Raw genomic sequence first — 12,546 nt, 5'->3', positions numbered from 1 at the left:
ATAACTCTGATTTATAGAGTATGTACAGTTGTGCAAGATCACCATTAACTAATTTCAGAACGTTTCACCACCCCAAAAGGAAATTTTGTACCTATTAGCAGTTCTTCCCCATTCTCCCCTCATTCTTAGTCCCTGGCATCCACTCATCAATTTTCTGTCTCTGTGGAAAATTGCTTATTCTGGACATTCATATAAGTGGAATCATACAGTTTTGGTCCTTTGTGACTGGCTTTTTTTACTTAGCATATGTTTTCGAAGTTCAACCGTGTTGTAGCATGTGGATACTGTGCTTCATTCCTTTATGTGGCTGAGTAGTATTTATTATGTGGATATATCCCATTTGGTTTATTCATTCATCAGTTAGTAGACATTTGAATTGTTTTCTCTTTTTGGCTCTATGAATAATGTTGCTGTGAACATTTTGTTTGTATATTTTATATGTTTTCATTTCTCTTCTCAGTATATTTTCAGTGGGTGAAAGTTTTGTTAATTCCCAAAGCTGTTTTGTAAATGACCAATTTATTCATTTAATATTAGCTTTACTTTTTCTACTATGAGGCTCCTTTCTTCTCTATTTTCGAGGCAGCTTGTTAATAGTTTTCCCACAACTAAATAAATGCTTTTTGCTTCTTTAAATTAGGATCTAAAATGTCCACTGAGGCCCAAAGAGTTGATGACAGTCCCAGCACTAGTGGAGGAAGTTCTGATGGAGACCAACGTGAAAGTGTTCAGCAGGAACCAGAAAGAGAACAAGTTCAGCCCAAGAAAAAGGAGGGGAAACTATCCAGCAAAACCGCTGCTAAATTGTCCACTAGTGCTAAAAGGTACCTTAGGCATTGTAACCTTCTTACTTTTAGCCTCCATTTATTGTCTTAACTTCTGTCTCTGTTGCATTTAATCATTTTTATTTTTGGGTGTGGACCATGAAGTTCATGATTTTTCTTCTTCAAGATTATTTCTTTTACATGGTCTTAGTTGTAGGCAAGGTTAACTTTTTGGTATTTAAAGTCAGTGAAATAGCATGGCAAATTAATAAAATACATATTCATAGTGTGTTTGTGTGTGTTTATGTAGGTGAACATATACAGGAAAATGCATGTAAAAGTGTGATGGTTTGCTTTATAGTTACTTGACCATAAATATTTTATTCTGTTCAGTAATACAGAGTAGAGAGTAGGAACCTATTAAAGTAGTTACTGAATAATTTTATATTTTCTGCTACTCTCTGTTTATAAAGTGGGAAATGCCAGAGTTTACAACAAAAGCACCTTGGTTTCATTAAGTAAGGCAGTGGGTCAGTCTTGATAAAGATTTTCTTTTTCTCTAGAAAATAGATACATCTGGAAGGTAGATATTTGAATGATTCTCTATTGCCACATTAATTGCTTATGATCATTGGCATGTCAATGGACTCAGCAGATGGAATCTGCTTTCATATTGTTTCATTATTGAATATCTCTTGGAAAACAGTTTAAAGAAGAATTAAATTTAGTAGAGTTCTGATCCTATGATTTAATATTCTTGTTTTGTTTTAATACATTTTCATACTAAAAAGGAAGTATACTAGTATATAAAAGCAGTCTGTAAATTTTAAGCAATCTAAAAATACTGAATAATAGCTTCCTATTTTATTGGAGAGTATGGATTAGGGGGAACTCCTTTCCCAAAGATCAAAAACCATTATGGTCTAATAGACCATGTTTCCCTCTGGCCTAGTCAATCCTCAGGATTGGGAAGAACCTTCTCAGGCCCCCTGGTGGGACATGACTTTAGGGAGAGAAGTTGGAGTGATGGTGAGTGGTCAGCATTCCATGGACTAGGGTGGTCAGTTTGCCTTTCCCAGAAGTGTATTGCTGATTCCTGACTTCTGTTGAAGGAGTTGTGTGAAAGTCAGACTTGAACTTTAAACCTCTATACTAGAACTTGCTAGTGTAGGGGAAAGTGTTCAGTTTATTTTTGCTATCACACCACAAGTCCAGAAAGCTTCAGTTGGCTGACCCTACCCCTCTGCTACTTGGCCACAACACAAAATGACCTGCTACTGGGAAATAGAGGGGTGGAATTAGGATGGATTAGAAAGGTGGGAGTGGAGAAAATATGAAAATTAGATGAAAGAAAGGAGTTTGGGGGTGGGTGGGTAAGAGATATTCAAGAACAGATTGTGGCCCTATGTAAATGAGGAAACTTTAATCCAGTCCTCAGCTTCCACTGAGGGTTTTTACATGCCTCTTCAGCTTGTCAGAAAAGGAGAAGATGGGCTGCAGGATCTGGAGAAGGCTTCTGCTAGGTCTGTGCTCTGCTTGCCCAGGACTGCTGGTCAGCAAAGACGCCTGTCGGTGTTCATGAGGACCTGCCTTTTCCCTTGGCTGGCAGCACCACCACAAAATACTTCAAAAATCATATTTCTTGGGTGTTGTAGCAAATACCAAATTCTGCTTATGAAAGAGAGTAAACTATATAATGTGTGAAAGTGAAGATTACGTGAGATTTTTCAAGTACATGGGTCATCTTTTACTTCATTTTATTACAGTGTGTACAAAGTGTAGATTATATATTGAAACCTAGTTTTTCTCCCCCTACCCTTTAAATAGGGGATAAAATGGTGTGTGTGTATCTGATTGTCATGTAATAGAAATTGGTATTTTTGCATTGGTGAAAGTAATAGGTATAATTTTTTTATCCTCACCAGAGGATATGTTTATTGATTTTAGAGAGAGGAAGGGAGAGAATGAGAGAGGGGAAGAGAAAGAGAAAGATCCATGTGAGAGAGAAACATAGATCAAACATAGATCAGTTGTCTCCCATAAACTCCCTGACTGGGCACTGAACCCGAAACCTAGGAATGTGCCCTGAACAGAAGTTGAATCCTAACCTTTTGGTGTACAGGATGATGCTCTAACCAACTGAGCCACCCAACCAGGACACATATATTTTTTGAGTTGCTTCTTGGCTGAAAGAATCCATTGGCAAATTCATTCTTGTGAATCTATAATTTTCAAATTTGATTCATTACCTTCCTCTAGGTGGTCTCTGGGTGGTTTATGGTGAGTAACTTAGTCATTTACCATTTGTTTTAAATATAAAAATGCTGCTTCACTATTAATTTTTTAAGTAAGAAAAAAAAAAAAAGCTTAATTCTTCCCCTTCCCCTGGTTTAGTTGGTAGTGAAGTTACTATTTTTTCCTCATCTCTGTTTAAGTTCTAAGACCTGAGAAAGAAATTGGGAATCATGAGGATAGGGTCCTACATCTTTATAATTCACTATTGTGTTCACAGTGCCTAGTATAGTAGGGTCACAATATTTATTTACTGGTTGCCTTAGACTTTTGAATTTATTGTAGGGATTGGAACAACCATGGATATTAGGATCAGGGTACTAATGTGTTCAGAAGATTAAAAATTAGCAGTCATTTCGAAATAAAATTCTAATTTATATTTTATTATTGATAATTGATTTTTATTTAGATGAGAATTCTTTTCCAGTTAGTGTCATTTTATGAAAGACTAGAGGCCTGGTGCACGAAATTCATGCACGGGGGGCGGGGGTGGTGTCCCTCAGCCCAGCCTGCACCCTCTCCAATCTGGGACCCCTCGAGTGATGTCTGACTGCCTGTTTAGGTCCGATCCCACCCGTGGGATCGGGCCTAAACGGGCAGTCGGACATCCCTGTCACAATCCAGGACTGCTGGCTCCCAACTGCTTGTCTGCCTGCCTTCCTGATTGCCCCTAACTGCTTCTGCCTGCCAGCCTGATCACCCCCTAACCACTCCCCTGACAGCCTGATTGATGCCTAACTGCTCCCCTGCCAGCGTGTTTGCCCCTAACTGCCCTCCCCTACAGGCCTGGTCACCCCTAACTGCCCTCCCCTGCAGGCCTGGTCACCCCTAACTGCCCTCCCTGCAGGCCTGGTCCCCCCCAACTGCTCTCCTCCGCAGGCCTGGGTCCCCCCCAACTACCCTTCCCTGCCGGCCCAGTCACCCCCACTTCCCTCCTCTGCCGGCCTGGTCACCCCTAACTGCCCTCCCCTGTAGGCTTGATCGCCCCCACCTGCCTTCCCTTGCAGGCCTGGTCCCCCCCAACTGCTCTCCCCTGCAGGCCTGGGTCCCCCCAACTACCCTTCCCTGCAGGCCCAGTCACCCCCACTTCCCTCCTCTGCCGGCCTGGTCACCCCTAACTGCCCTCCCCTGTAGGCTTGATCGCCCCCACCTGCCCTCCCTTGCAGGCCTGGTCCTTCCCAACTGCCCTCCCCTGCTGGCCTGATCGCCCACAACTGCCCTCTCTTGCAGGCCTGGTCCCTCCCAAATGCCCTCCCCTGCTGGCCATCTTGTGGTGGCCATCTTGTGTCCATATGGGGGCAGGATCTTTGACCACATGGGGGCAGCCATCTTGTGTGTTGGAGTGATGGTCAATCTGCATATTACTCTTTTATTAGATAGGATAGAGGCCTGGTGCATGGGTGGGGGCCAGCTGGTTTGCCATGAAGGGTGTCCCAGATCAGGGTGGGGGTTCCCTTGGGGTGTGGGGCGGCCTGGGCGAGGGGCCTGTAGTGGTTTTCAGGCCGGTCACGCCCCCCCGGCGACCCAAGCAGAGGCCCTGGTATCTGGGATTTATTTATCTTCTACAATTGAAACTTTGTAGCCTGGAGCAGAGCCAACCCTTCTGCTCGCTCCATGGTGGCAGCCATTTCTGTTGGGATTTATTTATCTTCTATAATTGAAACTTTGTAGCCTGGAGTGGAGGCCTAGGCCGGCCAGGGTGTGAGGAAAGCTTGGCTTCCTCCATCGCCAGGGGCAACCCTAGCCTCCTGCTCTCTCCAGCTCCGTGGCTGCCACCATTTTTTGGGGGATTTATTTATCTTCTATAATTGAAACTTTGTAGCCTGGAGTGGAGGCCTAGGCCGGCCAGGGTGTGCGGAAAGCTTGGCTTCCTCCATCACCAGGGAAACCCAAGCCTCTCTCCTGCTCTCTGTGGCCGCAGCCATCTTGGTTGGGTTAATTTGCATACTCGCTCCTGATTGGCTTGTGGGTGTGGCTTGTGGTTGTAACGGAGTGATGGTTAATTTGCATATTACTTTTTTATTAGATAGTATAGTTAATCAGAAGCAGTGCAGAGATAGGACTCTAGAGATAGGATCTGGGTTTGAGTCTAGGTTCTGGCATTTAGAAGCCTTGTGATCTTAGAGACATAATTTAACATTTCTAAGCCTCAGTTTCCTCTTCTGTAAAATGGACACAATGCACCATCTTCATAGGGCTGTTCTGAGGACTGAATGTGATAAAGCATTTATTTGGTATGTAGTAAGGTGTCATATACTGATCCTGTCATTTATAGACTTTGTGCCAGCTAAAGTATATAATAACATTTTTCAAGTCCATTTAATAAACTTTAGGAAAATGAGGTATATATTAACCTCTGAGGACTTAATGCTGTTGTTAAACTAGAAACACTCAGATGCTATAATTATATATATTTTATAGTAACTCAAGAAAAGTACTTTGCACAGCAGTGCTCAGTTGCATGAAATGTACTGTAATTGTAAACTTAATAATTTGGTGTAGAAACATGTCTGAACCACTCTTGTTATATTTGCAAGTATGTAGTGGGACTATGTCTGCAGTGACAAATTTTGATGATATTAAATTGACTCATCAATTTCATAAAACATCTGCTTTGATCTCTTCATTGAATTGATTGTACTACTTCTTTCACGTATTGACACATCTGTAAATGTGAATTTTAAATCACATTTATTCCAGATTAACTTTGTTCAGACTAGACATTGAGATTGTATTGGACACTATATAATACTGTTCTAAGAATGATACTTGGTTTTAGACTGTAAATTTTAGTTAGGTTGCAAGGTGGATTTTAGTGTATTCCAGTGTGAACTTTTATTATATGGGCTGATCTAAGTTTGTTTTCCACATGAGAATGAAGTAGTATTCTTTATAGATAATTTTTTGTAATTATTGTATTACCTTGATTTTAAATGTACGTTTAAAACTTCTTAATGTTTCTGAAATCAGGATGCACCTTACAGTTGATGTGCACAATCATTTAATTGAGAGTGTCTTAATAATCAATGGTCTTGCCTGGTCAGTGTGGCTTCGGGGTTGTCGACCTATGAACCCAGGAGGTCACAGTTCAATTCCCTGTTAGGGCACATACCCGGGTTCCGGGCTCGATTCCTAGTGGGGTTGTGCAGGAGGCAGCTGATCAATAAGTCTCATCATTGATGTTTCTATCTCTCTCTCTCCCCCTCTGAAATCAATAAAAAAAATTTTTTTTTAAATCAGTGAATGCTTAGAATCACAGATATATAGTACAGTTGACCCTTGAACAGCATGGGTTTGAACTGTGTGAGTCCACTTATATGTGGATTTTTTTTTCAATAAATACCTGTACTGTTTTTGTTCCACAGTTGGATGTAGAAGGCCAGTTGTATGCATCGATCTATGCCATTTTATATAGGGGCTTGAGCATGTATGCATTTTGATATAAGAGAGGTGGTCCTGGAACCAATCTCTTGTGATACCAAGGGAGGTTAGTTAAGTTTTGGGGGAGTCAAAAGTTACACATGGATTTTTGACTGTGAGGTGGTTGGTGCTCCTAACCCTAGTGTTATATACAGTAGTTTCCTCTTGTTTGCGGTTTCTCTTCCTGCAGTTTCAGTTACCTGAAGTCAACCACAATCTGAAAATATTGTGGAAAATTTCAGAAGTAATTCACAAGTTGTACATTGCATGCTGTTCTGAGTAATATAATGAAATCTGACTCCCATTTGGGACTTTATCATCCTTTTGTCTATCTGTTCTTTGGTCACTTAGTAGCCTTCTAGGTTATCAGATAGACTATTGTGGTATCCCAGTGCTTGTGTTCAAGTTACCCTTATTTTTCTTAATAATGGCTTCACAGTGCAAGAGTAGTGATGCTGGCAATTCCAATATGCCAAGGATAAGCCATAAAGTGTTACTGTAAGTGAAAAGGTAAAAATTTTCAACTTAAGAAAAAAATCATATGCTGAAGTTGTTAAGATCTGTGATAAGAACTACTCTTCTACCTATGAAATTGCCTAATTTATAAATTAAACTTTATCATAGGTATATATGTATAGGAAAAAAACTTAGTACATCTATGGTTCTGTACTACCTGAAGTTTCAGGCATCCATCCACTGGGGGTCTTGGACAGTATTCCCTGTGGATAATGGGGGGTGTCTACTGTGTCACCATTCAGAATTAACCTTTTGCACTCGGATGTCGAGTGTGACTTGACACGGTTAGCATTAGAATAAAGGAATCGAGAAAAAAGCAAGCGAGTGCAAAGGGTTAAACTCTAGGTTTATTATTTGCAATGGCTCTGTATTTTCTAGCTTAATTCAGATGCTACTATGAGATTTAAAAATTTTTAATAATTAGTTGCATGATGTTTTCTTCTTGAGAATAAGTTCATTTTGGAAGCTTTGACCAGTTGATTCAATTGGTCAGGATAGGGGTTCTCAAGTGACTGAGGAATGCAGTCTGTAGGGGAATATAGAAAGTCATCTAGATGGGAAGGGTGTTTTTTGTTTTGTTTTGTTTAAATAACTGTCAAGAAATCACCTTTGTAAAAAATCACCATCTCCACATGTTCTACTTGGCCCTGAATGAGTTATTGAAAAATTTTTAACCTAAAATATGTGTGTTTTAAACATGTCACTACATATACACTGCTTAATTTTTCTGAACTCTTAATCTATTATGTTGATGTTAAAATGAGTACTTCATATTGTCTCCATTTTGTATAATCTATATATATAAAAGGCTAAGCGACTGTCTGTCTGGTAGGTATGACACCACTGACCACCAGGGGGCAGACGCTCAATGCAGGAGCTGCTGTCGCACCCCAGAACCAGAGAGGAGGGAGCCTGATTTTTCACGGGCCCTGCGGGATTTCACCTTGGCAGTGGGTTATGTTGTTGCTGGGGCACTGTCAGCCCCGAATCTGGTTTACTGCACACTTGCATTTGCATTCCACACCCTGTACGACAGCAACTTCGCAGAGTGCCCTCTCGCACTCTGGGACCCCTTGGGAATGTCGGAGAGCCAGTTTTGGCCTGATCCCCAGAGGCCAGGCTAAGAGACCCCCACCTGCCAGAGGGTCCCCGCTCACTCCGCAGACGCCCTTAGAGCTGGCGGCGCCCTGCAGGAGAGGGACCTGGGGAGGTTGGCTTCAGGGTATGTCCAGCCTGTCTTGCCCACTCCCACCCAACCGCCCACCTTCTAATTATTTTCCTTTCAATGTGCATGAATCCGTGCACCGGGCCACTAGTATTGTTACCTATTCTTCAATTAAGTCTCAGTGAATCAAGATTGTTATTTCCCTGCCACTGTTTCTCCCCCCCCCCCCCCTTCTTTTTAGTAATGACATTCACAAGCAGTACTTTTATCATACCTGGAGTAGTTTAGGTTTTAGGTGAAATCTTAGACACTGAAATTCAGTCTGTATTTTGCTTCTGACTTTTTTCAGAAACTATGTGCAGTTGCCGAATTCTGTATCATAATAACCATAGAAGTGGCACTTCCAGGTAGAAATGGGAAATTTAGGCAATTGTCTAGTTGATTTATGTCTAAAGAAATAATTTTGTCTTAAAAGTTCTGTTAAGAGAGAGGTCTTTTTGTTTGTTTGATTTAGCAAGATGATTGCCTTTCATCTTAGCAGCTTTTAATAACTAGCCCTAGTTTCCTTATCTGTTAAATGTAGACTGATAAACCAGTAATACTCAGAGAATTCTGTGAGATTAATTCACTTTTAATGGTCTAAGATCATCATGTGAAAGGTACACTGTAAGTGTGAATTATTGATACTTTTTCATTTTTCTTCACTCTAAGGGACAGTGCCTGAAGTAGCTACCTTCTTTACCCCGCATGTCAAGACTGAGAAACTTAATATATACTATGATCACAACTTTTGAGATAGAATTGAATTGCTGTCATTGAAAACAGCAGGACATCTTGCAACCGTTTAAATAACAATTCTTAGTATAATCTTTCTATTTTTTTTTTGTCAAGAGAAATACAACCATTTTTAGGTATAATATATTAACTCATTGCTCAGAGTTGTCAAGTTTATCAGTAAATTGCTTTTTGTATTGAATAATTAGATTTGGAATTATAGAGTCTGGAGGGGTTCAAGTTCCAAAACAGAATTCTATGGCAGAAAATTATAATATATCAATTTTTCTAAACTGAAAGGGACAATGTAAGCATAAAGCAAGATGAGTTATTTGAAAATTCCCAAAGAAGTTCTTTTATGTTATAAATAGTTTCCTTTGACATGCTCTTTTGAATGCCTATTCTTTTGTTCCTCTTAGTTTAAAAATAATTTGTAACAGTAATTCATGTTTCTGGTAACAAATTAAATATTACAGCTACATTTTTAATGGAAAGCAACAGTTTTCTGTCTAAACACCCTTCTATCCTAATTTTATTTCCTTGAAGCAAACTCTTTTTAGCTGTCTCTGGGTATAATTCTTCTGTTAGTTTTCTGCAGAACTCTAAATAATATACTTATATCTATCTGTTGAATTGTTAACATGAATAATACCTTTTGATTCCTTGCTATGAAATTTGAGGATGTAGCTTGTTTACCTATTCCTCCTTCCTTTTCACTCCTCCCAGTTAAAGATAGTCACTATTTCTTATTCCTTCAAATTTCAACAATATTTCTTGGTTTCCTACTTTGGGGATATTAATACCTATTCTCCCCTCCATCTACTCACATCTATCCTCCGTCCACTTTTATTTATTTATTTATTTTTAAAATATATTTCATTGATTTTTTACAGAGAGGAAGAGAGAGGGATAGAGAGTTAGAAACATCGATGAGAGAGAAACATCGATCAGCCGCCTCCTGCACACCCCCCACTGGGGATGTGCCCGCAACCAAGGTACATGCCCTTGACCGGAATCGAACCCGGGACCCTTGAGTCTGCAGGCTGACACTCTATCCACTGAGCCAAACCGGTTTCGGCCCTCCGTCCACTTTTAGCTGGTTTCTATTAGCTATACTTAATTTTACATCATCAAGGTTAGTCACATTTACATTGTGTAGTGCAATTACAACCCATCTTCTGTGCTTTATCTATAGTAAAAGACCAATAAATTGTCTGAACATTTATTAAAACTAAATATTCAGTGCCAGATCAAACAGAACATTAGGATTAGATTTCCTACAAGGCCAATGTCATGATCTCTAGGTTACCCAGTGAGTCATAACATTTAAGCAAAATATATCAAATCTCCCCCCTCCCCTTAACACCTATTATTTAATTAAAATTATTTTACATTTTAGTTAGCTTCATATTTGATCTGTGATTTTCTAACAGAAGTGTTTTTCTTCTGAGATTCTGGTTGTCTCCCTTTTTTCCCTTTGAATAATGTCTCTTCATTATATCTTCATGCACTCTGCAGCCCTCTCTTGGCCATCTCAACCTGTTTAATTTACCCATCCACTTCGTCTTCCAGAAATACATTGACATTTCTCATTCATTGTTGATCTCCCCCTTATTTTTTGCTGATTGTTCCTTTTTTCACTTTCTGTATCTCCTTCCACCAGGTGGGGTCCTGAAGTAGTGGGAGGTAAATGTGTGTGTGCTCAGTTTTACTATCTTTAACCTGGACTTACCTATTATTGTATAATCTTGTGTGTTCTGTATCAGATCTTTGAGATGTCACTCGTTTAATCGTGGGCAATTTGTGTTTTATGTGCATGTAAATATATCATAGAATTCATATTAGGAGAAAATCATGTTTTTTAAAAATATTTTATTGATTTCAGAGAGGAAGGAAGAGGGAGAGAGAGATGGAAACATTAATGATGAGAGAGAATTATTGATCGGCTGCTTCCTGCACGCACCCCCCCCCCCCCCCCAAATGAGGATGGAGCCCGCAACCCCTGGCATGTGCTCTTGACCAGAATCGAACCCAGAACCCTTCAGTCAGCAGGCTGACACTCTATCCACTGAACCAAACCAGCCAGGGCAAAAATAATGTTTTAAAAATAAAAAAGATCATGGAATTTGTCCTGGAGAATTTCTTCATTTTATAGGACAGAAAACTGAGGCTGAGAAAGAGAGAGATAAAGAACAGTTTGAGCAGTTCCCCCTCTCTCCCCAAAGAACTCTCAATTAATGGTATGGCAGGATTAAAATGAAAAATTTTTTGACTTTGAATTTATCAGTCTTGCTCTACTTTATGATGCCTTCCCAACATTGAATCACATGGCTTAGAGAAGTGAAAATTATATTAGCAGCATGCGATTTCTTTAGGGAGTTGGTGCCAGTCCTCTTGGAGGAGTCACATCTATTTTGGTAGCTCCATTTTTTTGTCTTGAAAAAGGTGTAGAATGAAATTGAGAGTAAATGTTTTTGTTCACATTTTTGTTTTTTAAGGCACTGTGGTCATCTATCATCCCATAAACTATCTCAGTAATTACCAGACAACAGGCATCCAGCAGTAGTGAATCTCATATTTAAAAACCAGGGCGAAGAAATGCTTCTGAGAATTTTTTTTTGGTATTTGGTTTAATAAAACCTACATTTAATAATGCATGAGTAATAGAGAGCTTGCTAAGTATAGCACTGTTAGCCTTTGTATATGTATATAGGGGTTAGGTACAGTTAAAAAAATCTAAGAAAATAACAGTTTTTTAAAAAAGTTTCCTTTTTTTTCTTTGCATGAAGTTCATACAGTGACATTAAAATGAAGGTTCACATATTAATAGGATAGTTCTAGCAGAAGATTGAATAGTGCCAAACTTGAAAGCCTCACTCAACCTGTTTCAACTAGGTGCTTCCGAGAGGAATACCGTATGTATTTTGATAGTAGTTGCAGGTGTTGAAATGTGATCCTGATAATCATTTCTTCAATTGATTGGGTCAACCAGGATGGTCGGATTCGGTTTAATCCGATCATCTTTTCATCCTATATGGGAATGTTCTAGTACAAATCAGAAGCTGGAATGATCCATATATAATATGGCACAAGTTTCCAATTTAAGCTAGAACATTTGGTTAGTGTTATCAGTTCAGTGGTTTAAAGACGTTTTAAGTCACCGTGAGTGCTGCTTTCCACAGGCTGCATGAAGTGATAGTGGCCAGTCTTGTTACCCTTTTGTAGGTGCATTGTCAAAACTGTGGTAAAATTTGTACTTTTTTGTTATTGTATATAATGATTTATACAGTATTATTATTTTAAATTGAAAACATACAAATGGGAATATTAGTGTAAAAGTTTAATATTTTTAATGACATGTTAAGAGAGTGAAGACATTTTAACATAACTTTTTTTATCTTTATTTTAAAGAATTCAGAAGGAACTTGCAGAAATTACGTTGGATCCTCCTCCCAACTGTAGGTAAGTACTTGTGGATTTTTATTTATTCTCTCCTTTTGCCGAAGTTATCATTGAACTGTTGGTCTGATGTGCAACTATTGTAGTCTTATTATTAGTAAAAACATTGGGTTTGGTTTTAAGTGACTGTGGAAGACAGTGGTGGTTATTATTTCT

General features: G+C 39.3%; 1 protein-coding gene across 2 annotated transcripts in view; it reads left to right on the top strand.

Annotated features, from left to right (window-relative positions):
- UBE2E2 (ubiquitin conjugating enzyme E2 E2) overlaps positions 1-12,546 on the top strand; it is a 256,519-nt gene that overhangs the window by 5,681 nt on the left and 238,292 nt on the right. For both annotated transcript variants that reach the window (XM_079795639.1, XM_079795640.1), the window contains exons 2-3: positions 641-824; positions 12,343-12,393. In XM_079795639.1, the coding sequence (XP_079651765.1) occupies positions 649-824; positions 12,343-12,393 (227 nt within the window). In that variant the 5' untranslated portion in view covers positions 641-648. The remainder of the gene's footprint in view (positions 1-640; positions 825-12,342; positions 12,394-12,546) is intronic.

This window comes from Cnephaeus nilssonii (assembly GCF_951640355.1).
Source record: "Cnephaeus nilssonii genome assembly, chromosome: 17".
Taxonomy (NCBI): domain Eukaryota; kingdom Metazoa; phylum Chordata; class Mammalia; order Chiroptera; family Vespertilionidae; genus Cnephaeus; species Cnephaeus nilssonii.
Note: the sequence above shows the minus strand (reverse complement) of the source record. Positions and strands in the feature narration are given on the sequence as shown.